The sequence below is a fragment of the Nelusetta ayraudi genome, unplaced genomic scaffold (genome assembly GCF_046127955.1).
Source record: "Nelusetta ayraudi isolate G7.1 ecotype Tasmania unplaced genomic scaffold, CSIRO-AGI_Nayr_v1 ptg000151l, whole genome shotgun sequence".
NCBI lineage: Eukaryota > Metazoa > Chordata > Actinopteri > Tetraodontiformes > Monacanthidae > Nelusetta > Nelusetta ayraudi.
The window spans coordinates 1,541,263-1,558,997 of record NW_027466201.1 but is presented as its reverse complement, the minus strand read 5'-3'; the positions used below and the strand labels follow the sequence as shown (position 1 = coordinate 1,558,997).

The window sequence follows — 17,735 nt, the reverse complement described above, 5'->3', positions numbered from 1 at the left end:
CATATATATATATATATATATATATATATATATATACACATACACACATACATATATGTATACGTATGTATGTATATATACTGTATATATAGTTTTTAAGCTGTAGGGACTGATGTTCCGTTGTACCTTCAATACAAAATCAAGCAGTTTCACTATATTGGTCAACGTCAGGCAAACCTTTGGTGGTACTTTCTAGGGTTTAGGAGTGGAGGGGCCGAGTCCCACCTTGTATCTGCGACATGTTTCCTCTGCTTGCTGGATTCCTCCAGCTTTGGCTGTGGTGACGAGCGCCATAACGCTCTCGATGTCGCACATCTGTTCGACCAGTTTCCTCCTCTCGTCTTGGAAGGAGGTCCACAAGCCTGCGCCACTGAGGGGAAGCAAACTTCACTGATGAGCACTTCCATTTTTAATAAAAATAGGCTGTGCAGGTGTGCTCGCAAAGGCTGGCCCCAAACTCACACACACCTCTGAAGTGCCTCCCTGAAAGCTTCCATCTGCCTCTCGGCTTCCGTCTTCCGCAGCTGCAGCGCCTCAGCGTTCTCCCTGAGTTCGCTCATGGCTCCAGGTTCGACGACGTTGGCCAGGAGGGGATCCAAAGCCCTCAGCTCCATCAGTCCGGCCGTGAAGGTCTCTTCCCGGGCGGAGATTTCATCCAGGTCCCGCACGCAGTCCGTCTGGCTCTCTAGCTCCACCCCCGAGCTGGCCCTCTGGAGCACGGACGCGGCCGAGTCCAGCCATGTGTGCATGCACTGCAGAGATAAGTGGTACCTCTGGACCAGGGCGAGAGCTTGATCCACAGCCAGCTAGAGCGCGCGAAAACAGTGATTGCGTTAGATTCTGTTCGTTCTGCTGTTCACAGGTTTCTTTCTTTGGTAATCAAAGCAAAAGGGACAACGCCGGCTTTGTTCTGCTGCAGAATGGCACTGCTACTTTTATTTCCAATTCCGATATTCCGGCTGGTATGAGCAATTGCGACACGCCGGAATCTTGCTGAGAAATCATGCATTTATGCAGCTTATTCGCAAAGCACTCAATGGGAAGTGAAGGTAGGTGGCATTCGTGAAAACTGGCAGCAGGAATAGTTTGTGCTTTTAATAAGTTCACTGCCACAATTAATTCACTGTTCTAAAACTTAAATCTATAAATTAATAATATCGGCACTTAATCAAACTTCAGTATCTTAAACCATCTGTTTAATGTTTCAGCTTCCCTTGGCTGATTAATATTGATAGTATGGGCAAACAGGAGCAGGCTAATGATATTCAGTGGGTTTAAGTAAATGCTCAGACTGAGAGTTCACCCCCTGGCTTTGATATTTTATTAGGTTTAAGTGGTAAAAAAAATAAAAAATAAAATAAACACCAAAAAATGATAATGAGGAACTGAATTTGAATGGGAATACGTCCGTACCTTCTTTCGGCCAATCCCTTGCTGGACTTCCCGTCCCAGGCGTTCCAGCTCCTGCAGCTTCTCCTCCACGTGGGCGGGCGTGGTTTCTCTCGTCTTCAAGCATCGCTGCGCCTCTCTGTCGCGCAAAGCGCCGGCGATCGCCAGCGTGCTCTTCGCCTCCTCCTCGGCGGCCTCCAGCTTGCGCAGCTCCCCCGCCAGCCTCCCGCGGCCGACCTCGGAGACGCTCAGCGGCTCCTCGGCTTCGCCCTTGAGGGCCGTCAGCCGCGCCAGCATTCTCTCCGTCTCTCTCGCGAACCCCCCGCTTGCCGCGACCTCCGTCTCGCCCCTTTCGACGAAACGTTTCGCCTCTGTCCGCAGCGACCGCGCCGACTCGAGCCGCGGCTCTTCATCGGGATCGAACGCCAAGCTGAGCCCGTGGCTCTGCCGCCCGCATTCCTCCACCTGAGATTTCGCACAATCCAGACGTTCAAGCAGCGAATATAAAGTAGTGATTTCGTCGAAGGTGCTTTGCTTGTTGCGCTGAAGCCCCGACAGCTTCTCTCTCACAGACGTGCACTCGGTTTCTAACCTGGTCGCTGCTCTGTCGTGCTCAGCTAGCGTTTTCGCGCAATTGTCCAAGTGTTCGATTTTCTGATTGTTCGCCCTTGTCAGCCGGCTGTGGTGACTCACCAGCTGCTCCGTCTCCTCTGCTCTGTATTGCTGACCCCTGCTGAGAAACCCCTCGTTCCTGCCGTGCAGCTCACGGACAGCGGGGCGAATATGCAATAAACCTTTCTCAATACTTCTGTATTCATTCACTAGACAGGCAAATTCCTCCTCTCTCACACTGATAGTCTGCTTCTCTAGATTGTCAAACTGCTCCTGAAGCTCCTCAAGTGCATTGCGCGTGATATCAAAGAAAGTGCTGAATTCTTTTCGCTCCAGGATGATTTGTTGCACTCTGTCTTTCTTCTCTTTGGCTAGAGCGAGGATGGCGTTGTACTGCTGAGGCAGAGCGTTGAGCCTCTCGTCCAGGTAGCAGTGATCGATCTCATTCAGGGTCGGGAGAATCTCCTGGCCGATTCTTTGGACGATGAGAAGGAGGTTCTCGTACTCCGACGCTTGCTCCAGGACGTTCTGAAACTTGGACAGCTCCGCCTGCAACTCCGAGGCGTCGTCGCTTCGGCAGGAGTTGATTTCGGGGAAGGTGACGGCGTCCGCTTGCTTCAGCCACTGGCACGTCTTGTCCAGGTCCACCTGAAAGTACTTCCTGGAGGTCAAGGCCTTCTCCAAGTCTGAAAGACGCTGCGTCGTCCTCTGCAGAGCGGCCTCGAAAGCCGACTGCAGGTTCTGGAGTTTCCCCAACGTCTCAGCGCGCTCTTTGTCGCTCGCGTCTCTTTCCAGCTCCCGCCCTTGAACCCAGAGCGACGCCAGCTCTCTTTGGTAGGCGCGCAGAGCACTGTGCACGCCGCGGCAGGCGACGACCTGTTTGGCCAGATCCTCCGGGAGGAGTGCAATGTGGTCATCTATCAGCGCTTTCCTCTCCTGCTGCTGCACCCATGACAGCGCTCTGGCCAACCCTTGGAGGAACTGTGTCCGCTCTGTGAAGGCCTAGAGAGGGGGAAAAAACAGGGAAGGTGTCATCAAGAACAACCTTGAGGTATTCGAAGAAGGGATGTGACGCTATCTTGACTTTCATGGTCTTGCAGTGACAAAGGAGTTTTGATGTTGACAAGCGAGTGTTGGCGAGTAATCCATTACTAAGTAAACCACTACTGTAATTAAACTACTTTCTGAATAACTGAGTAATGTAACAGGATTACTCTGGCAAAAGTGGTAATTATATCATAATTACTTTATCACTTAATGATTGCGTGACTTTTCCGAAATATTTTGCAAGCTAAAAACGTCTTATCCACAAAATGTCGGAAATTTAAAAAAACAACCAAAAAAACAACAATGTTGCAGATTGATGATGCAGCCGTGCATGCAACGTCATTGATATGCGAGGACACACCAAAGTAATGTACATGAGTTTGTTCTGTAAAATGTGCAGGTGGGTTCAGAGAGCAAACATTCATTCATGTTCAGACAGAGGCAGTATTTGGAATTGCAAAATTTGCACTTTAACAAAGTTCATTCCAAAGCACTGAGCAACTGTTTATCTTTTTTTTAACCAGAGTAATTAGTAGTTGATTACTTATGAAACAAAGTAGTCAAAGAAGTAATTAGATTACTTTTCAAAGGAGTGATCAGTAATCAGTAGTTGGATTACTTTTATGGAGTAATCCCAACAACACTGTTGACGAGAAGGTTTCAAAAGTGGAGGAGTTTTTTTCAGCCACAGCAAAACCAGTGGAGGGCTTCACTACATTTACCATGAACCCATGCATGCCCATCATTTGCTGTTCTCTGCTCAATGAGGCAGATCTAGCAGAGCAAAAGCAGTGGACATTGCACGGTGCCCGAGAGTTTATGAGATTATGACGCTCCAGTGAGTTGCAAAGGAAGATTTATACACTAAATGTCACATGACGATGTTGTAGATGTGCGCTGAATGTGTACCACAACAAACTTAAGGCTGGTGTATCCTCAGCGGCCTCCGGTGTAGCAAGCACTCAATAATGCAATAACGATGATATAATGGACCCATCACTACTCTGCAGTCAAGTGCAAGGTGCGTCTATAACGTTGCAAGTGATAGAATGTCCCTCCCTATTTATTCAGTATTGTTTAGTTTTCCTCTAAATTACAATTGAGAGTCGTGGGCGACACTGTCATTAGCATGAGGTGGCTTCAGTTTGTTGTCGCTATTTGTTGTTTACTGACACGGTGTCATGAGTGAGAGCCGGGTTTAACGGTTCTATGGGCTGGGCAGGGCAGGGAGAGGAGATTTGCATGCATTTACATGATTGTGCATCCAGACTGGCCAGTCAACAAGGTGGATTATTGTGGACATATTCAAATACCTGCAGTTCAAAGCTCAACATGACCTCAAACTCCTCTGTTCCATTGTGAATATCGCAATAAATATTGGAGAGGATTTTACGTTACCGAGTATTTCATTCTGGTTTTCTCTAAATAAAGTGAGAAAGAGTTTAAAACCCACTTTACCTTACTGAGGTACTTCCTCCTTTGGGCCACTTGCGCTCCGAGAGCCTCCACCTCTGCCTGGGCTTGTTCCACCAGCTCATGAAGGCCCCTCTTCTCGCTCAGGCCCAGTCTGGCAGCCACGGCCTGGGCTTCGCTCACCGCATGACCCAGCAGCTGCTGGCGGGCCTCGAGCTCCACACACACGCTCAGGTGGTCGAACAGGAAGTTCTGGGCCATGTCAGGCGGCGGGCTCGTCTTCAACACGGAGGTGAGAGTCGGCCGCTGCTCCTCCACCCACTCGCGGGCGTCCTTGAGCTGGTTTTCAACCCGGGTGAGATCCTCCAGGGTCTGTGCCGAGTCCTGAATCTTCTGTTGGATCAGGTTCTCAAGCTGGGACCAGCAGTTCTCCAAATGACCCACCTATTGCAATAAAGGAAATTGCATCAAACCAGCTCTTATTTGCTACAAAAGCGAAGGCCGAGGAGCCACAAAAATGGAGCCTCACTTGTTGCTTGACAAGTTCCTTGTCGAGCAGGCTAAGCCGAGGTAGTATTGCGTATTTCTGGTCTCTGAGGTCTTCCAGAGTTGTCTTCTGCTCCTCTAAATCGCTGGAAAGCTTCTTTAAAGCCTCCAGGTGCTCACTGGTGCTCTCTGTGTCAGCCCTAAAGATAACAAAGACATGGGTAAAGACGTGCAAAAGCCCATGGAAACCACAATACAATGAAAAAGAAGGGAAAAAAAAGACGACAACCACTTGATACCTTGCGAGGTAGTCCCATTCCCTGGACACTTGGTGGAAGAGTTCCTCCACGGCGACAACAGTCTCCTGGTACTCCCCGCTTCGCTGCATGTCCTCCCCGCGCTGCGACTCCAGCTCCTCGGCCCGTTGGCCCAGGTCCATCCAGCATCTCCTCAGCCTCCTTATCTCTTCCAGCGAAGGACAGACCTGTCCGCCCGTCAGCTTTCCAACGCCCTCGTTTAAATGGTTTACCTCCGTCTGTCTCTCCCTAATCTGCTGAAGGAACTCCTACAGGAGACGTATCGCACATTTGCAAGTTGGCATTGTTTCGAGAAAGCAAATTCTTTCTTTTACATTCATGGCGGTAGAAAAAAAAGAAAACAGCGAACTACGGACCTGTGCCTTGTCCAGCTGGTTTTGCGCAATCTTGGGGTCCAGCTCTGCAGGTCTCCTAATAAGGCTCTGGAGTTGCTGCTCTGTTTCTCTCAGCTGCACCAACAAATCTGCCTTCTGCTCCTCAGCGTCTCTCCAGCTGTCAGCAACCTCCTCACACCGCAGCATGCGCTCCTCAATCTGGACACATAAAATCCCACGGAGCCAATTTACAATCAGGTATGTTTTAGGGTCAATAACCAAACAGGAGCAGCTGCAACCAGATCGTGAAACTTTTTTTTAATTCTTTCAAAGTAAAATTACCTGCAGCTTGATTTCCTGAATTGACGCTGCAGTGTCTCTGACCCTCGTCTCGGAAAGGTCACACGCAGAGCAGACAAGCTGGAGGTAAGTGCTGGCCTGCTCCTGAAGAGCTCGCTCTTGCTTCACCTGCCACCGGAAAAAAGGGGCCAGTTAAAGCTTGATGCATCTGACCTACTGGTCATTTAAAACCTTTTGGAAAACTAGAAAACACTTCATACACATTTTCCATCATCTGCTGTCACCTCAAACATGTAAATTTGTGAATGAGAATTAGAACTGAGAATTTCTCAGAATGGTTACCTGCTGCAGCGCCTCCTCCAGGCTGGGAGGAGGATGCGCGGGTGCCTCTGTTTCCACCGAGACAGACGTCAACCAGGTCTGGCACTGCTGCAATGTATCTTGGAGACTCACATGTCTCTGTAACTCTTGGTCAAGACTCTGATAAACCTGGAAGAGAAAAAAAAAGGGAATATTCAGAGCTTGTACAGGGCGGTCAGTGGTTCCATCAGTATCATGCCTTTCCATGACAGTTTTTTAGCAAAAATGAAAGCAATATTTCTAAAATTTCGACAAAGTACAATTGCGATTTGCAGGTGTTTCCATTGAATGGTGTGAAGCGCAATTTTACGAGAATTATGAACTGGCGAATAAGCGAACGAATAAGCGAATTGGTCACGTGACCCCGTGCGTCACGTCTGGTGACGTGTACATGCGAACGAATCGTTCGCTTTTGCGACATACTTTAAGATCAATACGTCTGAAAAACCACCTCATGAGAGCGTAAAAATCTTTCAGCGATATTTGAGAGGTTTTTCGAAGTTTAAGTGTTTCCATTACCAGTTTTTTATTGCGATATTTAGGTTTTGCGCAATTCTAGGGGTAATGGAAACGCAGCTAATGACTCCCTAGAGCTGTCAATAGCCGCTCCTGACGAAGATAAAATCAACATTTTTAAGTCATGAATCAACACCTTTCATGGAATTTTTTTTACTTCAAAGGACAGCTCTGTCTATTCGGGAGCTTAACATGACCTTGGCTGCTTCGTTTTCAATGGGCTCGTTATGAAAATGGTATGAAAACGCTGAGTGCACACTACAGCGCCACATAAACGGAAAGTATAATATGGTCAAGCACGGAGACATATTTAATCATGAAACCTGAACAAGCAGGCAGTTATTCAACCCCACATCTGACAGGTGTTAAACGCGGAGGCGTCTGTGCTCTCCAAGGGAGCGCAAAACAGCTCCGTCTGATTGACAGAGCGAATATGAGAGGCCAGAACTGGGGAAGGTTGGGGGAGGGGAGAGAGGGAAGGGCGGCTGCAGTTTTGGCGACGTGCCCGGCGTATTTGGCAAAAGCCCCCCAAGTCTGGCACGGTGGCAAATGGCAGGCGGGATATTAGCGCAGCGCTGCGCTGGGACACAGTTGGCAGAACGCGCAACACTGGAGGTGCTGTTGTCGGGCGGCCAGTGAGAGAGCGGCGGCAAAAGTGTGGCCGGATCACACGGCGCCAGATTGGACGTGCGAGCGGCGGCGGAGGACGCCGTCTCGGGAGGTGAGCTATGATGACAGAGCGAGAGTTGCCAAAATGACAGAGTGAGGCTGGATTAGAGCACTTGCCAGATCTGGCCGACAATGGCAGGCAACCGTTTTTTTTTTGTTTTTTTTTGGCACCCGCATGAGAAAGTGGAGTCGACAGGGGTTATGCTGAGATTAATATGGAGAGATTGAGTTAGTGATTCTGGATGGTGGGGTCCTTTCTGAGCGCGGCTGCCGCTCGGCTCCACTTTGGCAGCCCTTAATTGGTCGTGCCCAACCTCTGCGCTGGCAGCGGAAGGCGGCCTTAGGAGGCAGGTTTAAGTGTCAGAGTGGGTTAGGATTAAGTGGATTCCAAGGCTGTTGGAACATCCGCAGTGCCAGCGTCTGCCTGTGCGGCGGTTGTGCATGCATGTGGGGTCGCGTCCATGCATGAAATGGAAATTCGCGCATCCGATGCACTTAGGTGTGTTCCCCGGCTTCTATTATGGATGAAAGGATCATTTCTTCATCGTTCAAGCCTTCCCGCCCCTTTCCTCTTCATCTGTGTCCTTCCCCTCCGACTTCCACCACCTCCTCCTTGTCTCCCTCTCTCCTCCTCTTCACTCACTCTCTGCGCTGTGCTACAGATGGCGGAGTAGCTGTCTCTGATGCCTTGCTGGTGGGCCTGGACCTGCTGTCTCAGCCTGCTCTGCACGCGGTCGCTGCAGCCTTGTACCAGGTGGGCGCCCTGCTCCTTCAGGCCTGCCAAGCGATCCTCAAAGCCTGCGATTTCCTCCATGATGGCCTGCAGGGGGGAGGAAATAGTGACATGTCAGATTGTGTTGGAGGATGTCACAGGAGGTCACGAACACACACACACACACACACACACACACACACACACACACGCACACACACACACAGACATGGCTAGAGTAGAAGAGCTTTCTCAGAAGAGGACAGATGGAAGAACAAAACATACTGTTAGCAAGATGTTGTTTTTTATAAAAGGGGTCTCTGGACATTTGGTAATCTTGAAACTGTCTTTTATAAATTTGAAAAATACTAAGAACACTCAAGGAGAACTTTTTTTAATTTAATTGAATCACGTTATTGTAAAAATATGTGTGTATATATATAAGTATACATATATATATATACACATATATATACATATATATGTATACACACACATATATATATATATATATATATATATATATATATGTATATATATATATATATATACATATATATATATATATATATATATATATATATATATACATATATATATACATATATATATATATATACATATATATATATATATACATATATATATGTACACACACACACACACATGTATCCTGTCTGATTTGGGAAAAACCCTCTTGCACTTTTTTTTGCCATGTTAATGAAGATGTATGGCTCAATCTATATCCCGTGCTATAAGCAGCGATTAAAACCCACGTACAGAAATGTAATTAACCACCTTATGCCTGGACAGCTGTTGAGTTGCCGCCTCCAAGCTGCCGCCGACGGTGGGATCCGGAGTCACCATCCTGCTAGACATCTGGAGCAGCCAGCGCTCCACTTCCTGGAGCTCGTTGTGGTAAGCTTCCTGCTCCTTTACCTGCACCTCCAGGTTCTCCACGTGGGCCTGCTCGAGAGAGTTCACAAGAACAGGAGGGAGGACTAGGATTAGAACATCACTGCAAGCACCAGCAACGTCAGGAAGACGAACCTCTTTGCGTGTGGGCTGGATTTATTGGGATGGCAACTGTATCTTACCAAGGCAGAATTGCAGAGTTCAGCGTAGTCTTTTTTCAGTCTGTTTATTTTGTCTCTGATGGGCGGGTAGTGGACCGAGGCCAGCAGGGTGTCTCCCTTCTCCACCACTGACTTGATGGACCCATCATGGGACTGGACCATCTGCAACAGAGCCTGGAGACACAGAGGGATGTTTTATTTTTATTTTTTTGAGCAATTACTTTGCAAGCATATACGCAAATCTGATAATCACACATACTTTGGATGTTATTGCCCTACGCAACATGTGAATTCAATATTTGTTTTGTAATCATCTGTATCCAATTACTTCTTTTATGCTATCAGCCGATTTTAATTGCCACTTAATTCACAAGAAAGGAAGAAATACTCCAGGAAATTAAAGGTTGTATCTTTATATCTCAATGCGCTTTTCGACGTAATGGGCTGAACACTGTAAAACTGTGATGGTTTTTGCAACCAGCCTCATACCTTGTACTTTGCCAGCAGTGCCCTCCGTTGGTACAGCTCAGCCTTGGGCTCCACGGGGTTGTTGAGCACAGCTCTGGTCTCCACCAGCCACTGGGCCTGAGCCTTGTAGCGGTCGTGGAACTCCTTGGCCAGCAGCAGCGCCCGCTGCAGGAAGCCGTGCTTTTGCCGCAGCCCGCCCGCCAGCTCCTCCAGCTGGGCGAGGCGAGCCTCCACCTCCCCTCCCAGAACCTCCGCCTCCGCCTCATCCAGGAAGCCCGCCGCCCGCTCGGCCCGCTCCCGCAGCGATTTCAGGAAGCCGTGGCCATGCTGGAGCTCAGACTGCAGGGTCTGGATACGAAGATGGGTGCAGAAGTCAGTCAAAAACCGTGTCATTACCCTGACTTCAACAGCGGCATTTTATACGCCGCTGTTCTGTTGAGCAAATGTTTCCTCCCAGCGCTGATGTGTCAAAATTGTCTCAGAATTGTTCGGCTGAAGAAACCCTGCCATTAGCTTCACTAGTTTGAGGTTATGGTCCTCACAACGTATCCCTGTTTCCTTTGTCCTCTGCCTCACTGCGTATCTGACCGGCCCGGCCCGGCCCGGCTGTGTGTTTGAAGAGCTTTGAACCCATCACGCAGGCTGACACCTGCACGGTGAGATCTGGACAAGATGGAAGTCATGGTGTGGAGAAATCATGGTGAATAATATGAAAGGAGGACCCAATTAGGAGGACCCTTAACGGGCAGAAGTAGCTCGGTGGGGGGTTTGGTGGGGGGGGTTTCCAGGGCAACCGCGGCACGCACCGCATGCGCGCACACACACTGACACGTCAATAACATGTTATCGTGCTTTCATCATCAGGCTTTTATGGCTTGAGTGGAGGGTGGCAACACACTGATACGACCCCCAGACCTCCAGACAGCGCTGCTGATAACGTCCAATAACGAGGTCCGCGTGCGAGCGCGCACGTACGCGGCGAGACTGGATGCGAGGCTCCGGGCAAGTTGCGCCGCTGCCGCCGCGACAATGGCGTTTCTCCCCTTCATTGTGACCTTAACGGGAGGCACTCAGTACATTTCATCTACGAAAACTGAGCGGTTAGCGAGGAAGCCCAAACAAGGAAATGATGCGTAATTGCCATTTGCAGTAGCTTCAGGTGGAAATTGCTCATTATTCCCACTTTATATAAACAGCTCTCCTGTCTGGCACCACGCTGACTGACCTTCCGCGGGAAAGTCATCATTTTATATTATATTGTTGAGGCTAAGATTTTGTGGGCAAGGTTATAACCCACTATACATGTAAATGGTGAGTATCAGTTGAATTGATTACAGAACTAGAATGCACCCTAACGATCAGAAAGATACTGGCTGAGTAAAACCTTCACACTTCTAACAGGCAATCTGCTTTTTCTTGAGAAATTATTCAGCGATGAATAATGGCTACAAAGAAGCCTGTACAATGATATATTGTTAGCCTGAATCATATATGTTTAAAGGTCCCGAACATAGTGCGCCATCATGTTCTTGGCTGCCCCGTACCATGTCAACCCCAATTACCCGTGTCAAGTGTCTCGTGTAACCACTGCGCATAATGAACTCTAACGACGCTCCTTCCCTTGTCGTCATCGGTTCTAGGTCTCCAGTGTCTGTCGTGTATGAAAGAGGATTAGGGCCACAAGAAGAGAAAAAAAATATTACAGGAAGGAGATTTTTATTTAAAAATAAAAAAATATATATTTTTCATTTAGAGTTTTAAGTTGAAATTTCGTGAATAAAGCAAACATTTTGTGAAAAAGACAACGTAAACCCCCCCCCCCCCCCTGAAATTTTGTGAATAAAGAAGAAATTTCATGAATTAAGTTGATGCAATAAAAGTGGAAATTTTGTGAATAAATTGGATGGTGTATTAACCCAGTTAGCCACCGTTAAAAGTAAACTGCTGAAAACAGGTGTATCCCACAAGGTTCACCCACAGTAATCAGGAAACTGGCGGAAAACGGAAGTACTCCACTAGACTTGTGCTTTCAATTTGATTCATGAAATTTCGTCTTTTTTAGGTCAACTATATTCTAGAACTTTCAACTTTAATCGCGAAATTTCAGATTTATTCTTGAATTTGGAAACTTGAAAAAAAAAAATGTTAAAGTTTTTTTCTCTTCTTGTGGCACTAATTCTCTTCCATAGTTGTGATACGTCCCTAATGAAACCGACAACTTTCTTTTAGAATTAGATTATGTACTAACGGGGTGAGGACAAAAATTAAGTGTAGATGTTGAATGTTTTTATTTCTTTTTGGAAAAGCTTTTTTCTTGAGTATATTTACCAAGGATCAAAAAAAGAAATAATCGTTCAATGCCAATACTTTGAGATTTAGGGATCAGGGAACATTATTCTTGTATTGCTTTTGCTAGCTGACGAAGCGCAAGCTGGTGAAGTGACGACATGTTGCAAGTGACCTGCAGATGTGGTAGTCAGGCACTCACACAGAAAATTCCTCCAATCACTTTCCAAGTTTTGCCTCCATTTAACTGGTTCTTCAATGGATTGCTTTCCAGATTGCCAGATAAGATGAATCCAAAGGTATGAGGAAACATTCCACCTTTATTCATTAAATCGCAATACTTCCAGATTTAAGGAAAATTCTTTTCATAAAGTCACAACGACCTTTTAAGCAGACCCTGCTTGCAGCTTGAGTAGCTTTTTACACCCAAAATAACACCAAAATCCAACCAATAGACCTTGACACGGCTATTGACCCCAAGCCTTTGTGTCACAGGTAATTGTGGTGGCTCACTGGAAAGCCCTCGCACCTCTCGCAGTGGGCGTGGTAACCGCTGCGCTGGGACGGACGCGCGCGGTGACAGCATTTCTTCAGTCGCCTATGCAGGAGCGCAGCATCGATCCCAGATGGGGGATTAGGGCAAAGCCCACACCAGACGCCGTGCGGATGTGTGTGTGGGCAACGTGTTTGTCCCAGCCCGTGTGTGAGGGAGACAAAGACAAAAGGAGATCCAGGGATACATCAACAAAAGCCGGGGAGAAATCACAGAGGATTGGCGGGTTCCGGAGTTTGCCGCAGCTTGTTAGTATTTCTGACGGGTTTCGTGATTCGAAACAAGTTTTTAAAGGAGAGGAGAGTGCGCGCGTGTGTGTGTGTGTGTGTGTGGTGAAGCGGTGAGGGCACCGCATCAATTATAGTATCCGTACCAGCAGGCTCCTGACACCGGCGCTTCTTCATACTCTGCTTTCCCAGTGGGAGGTCCCTCCCTTTTTACCGCGCTCCCTCTAAAGCGGCACCCGCTTTGTCTCCGTAAAGAGCAGGACGGCGCGCACAGCCCGCCCCCCCACCTCCCCCGCCCCCCCATCTACACTCTTCACACTGCCAAACCACCGACAGGCAGGGTCGATGATGAATTCACTATTTACTGCAGTCTCGGCGTGTTTGAGCGCAGCTAACACGCTGCAGAAAAATTTAAAGTGACAAGCGTCTTCCAAAATACTGTAATTGCATTAGATGCTTTGCAAAGCTTTACAGACACTTTGCCGCATATTTCCGCGGGAAAGGATGTTGCGGCTGCCAGGAAAATCCGGACGCTTGACGGTATTAGCGGGTAGCATATGTTACTTGGCAGAGAGAGAGAGGTGGCACCTGCCTTGGATGCGGGCGAGTTTATGCTCAAATTCTCTGCCACGGGCTGAAGACTTACAAACTCATCAAATTGGCACATTAATTCGGCAGTCAGCGCTGATTTCCGTGTAAGCTGCGCCTGAGATGTGCGCTAAGTGGTGCGCCACACCTCAGAATCCAGGATTTGTAGCTCAGGAGCGCTCCCCGGGCACTGCACACCATTTCATTACACAAGCAAATCGGAGTCGGGGGAAAATACCTCCAGTTTTTTCATCTTCCTCTCGATGCCGATGCGGTCCAGAGGTTCAGAGCTGTCAGTCAGCTCGCCAAAGCTTCTCTGGGTGGAAGTCAGCCAGTCGCTGAAGGACGCGCAGAGGCTGTCGGCGTCCTCGATGCTCCGCAGCTCCTCCTGCAGCTGCTTGATGGTGTCCTGAGAAGGAGGAGGACTCAGAAGGTCAGAGAGTATAGAGCCACAGTGGAATTATCAAAGAAGACAACAACGAAGAAGCTGTGCAAGTACGTAAAGTACTTAGAAAAGTATTAGGTTGGCAAATTGAATGACGCAATGGGTTTTAATTTGATAAACACAGCAAAAAAAACAAACAGATTAAGTGAAAAATAAAACACAACCCGATAAGCAACAATCACAACAGCACAAACTAAATAGTGCATGTTCTAAAATTGTGTAGAAAGAAGTATATAGTATATTGGATCTGTTTTTATTTTGGTTGTTGTTACCTAAGTGTTTTGAATGAATGAATGAATGAGTGAACGAACAACGCACAGCTGCTGTGAAGGGTTAATAAAGTACCTATCTTCCTGTTAGAATCAAGCATTGGTTGTATAAATTGCATAGTGTTGCGTGGCACCATGTCTTTCATGTAAACCTCAAAAATTGCGTACATGGCTAAAAGTATAACTACGAAAAATAACAGCCATAAATAATAATGATAATAAACTATTTTTTGTGTCACCTCATTCTTCGCAGTGTCTCAGCACCGTTTGCTTGGCCACAAAGGACCCAATTTTCTCTTTCATCGACCATCTAAAAGAAAACATCCATCCCTCCCCTCCTCATACATCCCGTCAATGTCAACAGCCCCCACTACAATCTGAGGTGTTGGTTTTTTTTTTTCTCTCTTTTCACCTTCCCTCTCCGGATGCATTATCCACTCGACTTGAGATTCTGAGTCAATAAAGGCGGCGAGGACGGAATGCCTCTCCTCCGGCTTTGACGCATTATTCGCACAACTTGCAAATCTCGCGCCGATGGAGTCTCCAATTAGCTGATAGTGCTGAGTGCACACCTTCCCTGTGACTAGACAGCGGCAACGGCTCCCCATCGCAAGCCCAGATGCCGCCCCCCCGCCTCGACTTCACACAGTTTAATTACAGCCGCCTGTAGCCAGGAGAGGAGCGGCCCGCTTTCAGAGCGGTGCGGGCTCACGCGGAGACGGAGCGAAGCGATGGAAGTGAGTCGACGGCGCTCGCACGGCGGCTCAGAAGTGTTACTCAAGGTGTAAAAATCAATGCGGCACAGGCAAGGCTTTGGCAAGGCTGGCGCAGGGGTGCGAGAACGCCTTCCGCAGCGTTTAATTACAGCCGCGGCCCCCAGACCGGAGGAGCCCGATTGATTTTCCTTTGGTCGCCCGGCCTCTCCTCGGAGGAGGAGCGGACAAATGGAGAGTCTTGATCTGAGCGTACAAAGAAACACAGGCTCGGGCGCTCAGAAAGCCGTAACTCTCAAAGCAGCTTCAATGGAGTGTTGGGGAAACAAAGTGGGAACTCTCGCCAGGGGCCCCCGGTTCCATGGCGAGAGGCATAACCACGTGTGAGGTGCCCGCTGAGAGACTTCTTAATCCGGCAGTCAGCCAGTAAAACACAACAAGGGCTTCAAGCAAAGACCTTTCTAGATTTTTTTATTCTTTACCTCTAAATATACTCGTTCTTATCTCCTTTTGACATGATTTTGAATAAGGGATGATCAGTACTCATGTTTTTAACTGCACGGCACTTTAAAACGTAATGCTGATAGAATTTATTGGTAGTGTTCGTAATCAATTTATTTTCATTTCCGTATGACGCATGTTGCTGACCTCCTGGCCAGGTCGCCCTTGAAAATCTCAATCTCATTACCTGGTAAAATGAACATTTAAGCAATAAAAAAAAATCCATTTCCAGAAACAACTTTTCAATCAGAGATCACAGATGATGTCTTTTATTATGTACAAAAATGTAACTGAATAGGTTTGCAAGATCTGTGATTAAATTAGGGCTGTCAGCGTTGAGGCATTAATCGCGATTAATTCAATGCAATCCATAACGTGTTCATTTTTTTGCATTATGGGGTTAAAAGCTGCCTTGAAATGCAAAATAACAGACACATGCAATTTTTACACATGCAATTCAAACTCTGATTAACCGAAGTTAACTATGAAGATTATGCGATTAATCGAGATTAAAAAAGATAATAGTTTGACAGCTCTAGATTAAATACTTTGTAGCTACTACTGACTCTTTTTGGCATCATACAAAAAAGACTGATGCGGAAGGACAGGATAACAACACAGATGAATGAATGACCGATCCGCCGACACCAGCAGGTGACCTACCTGGACTGTGAGGAGCAGCGAGTGGTAGCGCGCAGTGAGCTGCGTCGCCGTCACGCTGACGCGGCTGCTGATGTAGGTTTCCTCCAGGACCTGCTGGGCCAGAGACGAGAGCCTGTCCACTTCCTCCTGGCGCGAAAAGACAGCCTCCAGACACCCCTGGGAGGACGGTGAGGAAAATACAACTGAGCATCAGTCTACTTCTTTCCAGTCGGCTCTGTTGATGAACCGTTCACTGTGTAGTTTTTTTGGGGGGGGAGCGAAAGAAGACAGTCCAAGTCGATGAAGACAGAAGGTCTGCATTTGTTTGTGTGGGTCTCCTTGAGGGAAACACAAGACTGCCTGACATCCTGACCCTGGCAGGAAACGTGCTGGAGAGGAAGGAGACCTAGAGGGAAATACAATGTCCCCTGTTGTTTACACGTCTGCTGTGAGTCAAAAGGAAAGGTGAGTCCCCGAGGTGCTTCAAAACTTTCCTTTTGTGGAAGCAAAATCCCATGTTTGCCTTTGACCTGATTGTAGCTGAGTTGGGGGTGAGGGTGGTGGGGCATTGTTTTTTCGGAAACTATGAGGACTTGACTGACAATCAGAGGAAATATGCAAAATAATAAAACTCCAGTGATACAAATTGTTCAAATTCAAAGCCTCAGATTCAGTCTACAATTTGCTTTGGACTTGAAACCAATAAAACCTTTTTGTCTCTGACCTGAAGCTTCTTCAGCTGCGTCTCCTTCGTGGCTTTGTCCGACCGCCGGTGTCGTCTGACGTGTGCCAACTTCTCCATCTCCTCCAGCCACTGGGCCAGGCTGAGGAACCGCTGGCCGACCTGCTTCAGCCTGCTCAGCGTGGTGTTCAGCTGGGTCTGCGTCTCCTCCAGACGGCCCTGGTAGGCCCCCCACTCGTGCTGGGCCGTGTCTAGCGCTCGGTCCTCGATCTGAGGGATGCCCCAGGGGATCACTTTCTCTCGGCTGGTCAACACGGCGGAGAGCAAGGACTGACCATTGGAGCAGTGCTGCTGCAGGAGCTGCAAGGGAAACAGAGAGACAATATTGTAGAGTTTAAAGGTTCCGCATTAGACCTGATTTCAAGTATTTTTCATCCCAGGTCTGAACGCAGGGGTGTTAAAATCAAATACATTGTGGGGCCAAAATTTCAAACTTGGACAAAGTCGTGGGCCAACATTGATATTTACTGAAGAAACAGTAACCTTTTTATATGGACCCAAACAACCTGAATATGAAATAAGCAAAGATTGATACTATACAATAAATAACTTAATATTGGACACATGCAAAATTTATTCTTGTCACGGTAACATTGGTGAAGCACATTTTGCAATATTTGGGGCCTTTCTTTAAATAAATATCTGGGGCCATTCAATGGTATCTGATCACTGAAACGTCTTAGGATTACAGAGCAGTATTTGTAAATGAATTAAACAAAGCCCCTCCACAACATTAATACCTGCAGCTGTCCCAATGTCTTCTCCAGCGTGTCCACGTTTCCATCTGGGTGGGACAGTGAGGCCAGAGAGGCGTGTTCCTGCTCCAGCCAGTCTTCAAACACATGCAACGCCCGCTGATACTCCTGGTGGACCAGCACCAGCCCTTTGGCCTTAGCGACTGCATTCTGCAAAAAACGAGATGTCGGGCCTCCATGAAGCAACATTTTCTTCACGTGACAATGCAGCAATGAGTAGAACAAGTTGCATGAAAACACTTTGGGAAAACTACTTGAGCTTTGCAGTGTCCTTTATCTGATTTGGGTCATTAATAAAATGAAAAAACTGAAGCGGCAGCGGAGAAAGAAAAAGA

General features: G+C 47.6%; 1 protein-coding gene across 1 annotated transcript in view; it reads right to left on the bottom strand.

The window, feature by feature from the left end:
* The window catches only part of syne1a (spectrin repeat containing, nuclear envelope 1a), a 140,391-nt gene that overhangs the window by 45,561 nt on the left and 77,095 nt on the right, over nucleotides 1-17,735 (bottom strand). Inside the window, exons 64-80 of the mRNA XM_076013543.1 lie at nucleotides 17,386-17,550; nucleotides 16,628-16,945; nucleotides 15,925-16,080; nucleotides 13,572-13,742; nucleotides 9,701-10,027; nucleotides 9,233-9,385; nucleotides 8,934-9,101; nucleotides 8,067-8,243; nucleotides 6,221-6,367; nucleotides 5,921-6,046; nucleotides 5,621-5,797; nucleotides 5,247-5,512; nucleotides 4,991-5,147; nucleotides 4,507-4,905; nucleotides 1,414-3,003; nucleotides 469-806; nucleotides 226-370 (exon numbers count right to left, since the gene is read on the bottom strand). Coding sequence (XP_075869658.1) covers nucleotides 226-370; nucleotides 469-806; nucleotides 1,414-3,003; nucleotides 4,507-4,905; nucleotides 4,991-5,147; nucleotides 5,247-5,512; nucleotides 5,621-5,797; nucleotides 5,921-6,046; nucleotides 6,221-6,367; nucleotides 8,067-8,243; nucleotides 8,934-9,101; nucleotides 9,233-9,385; nucleotides 9,701-10,027; nucleotides 13,572-13,742; nucleotides 15,925-16,080; nucleotides 16,628-16,945; nucleotides 17,386-17,550 — 4,980 coding nt within the window. The remainder of the gene's footprint in view (nucleotides 1-225; nucleotides 371-468; nucleotides 807-1,413; nucleotides 3,004-4,506; nucleotides 4,906-4,990; nucleotides 5,148-5,246; nucleotides 5,513-5,620; nucleotides 5,798-5,920; nucleotides 6,047-6,220; nucleotides 6,368-8,066; nucleotides 8,244-8,933; nucleotides 9,102-9,232; nucleotides 9,386-9,700; nucleotides 10,028-13,571; nucleotides 13,743-15,924; nucleotides 16,081-16,627; nucleotides 16,946-17,385; nucleotides 17,551-17,735) is intronic.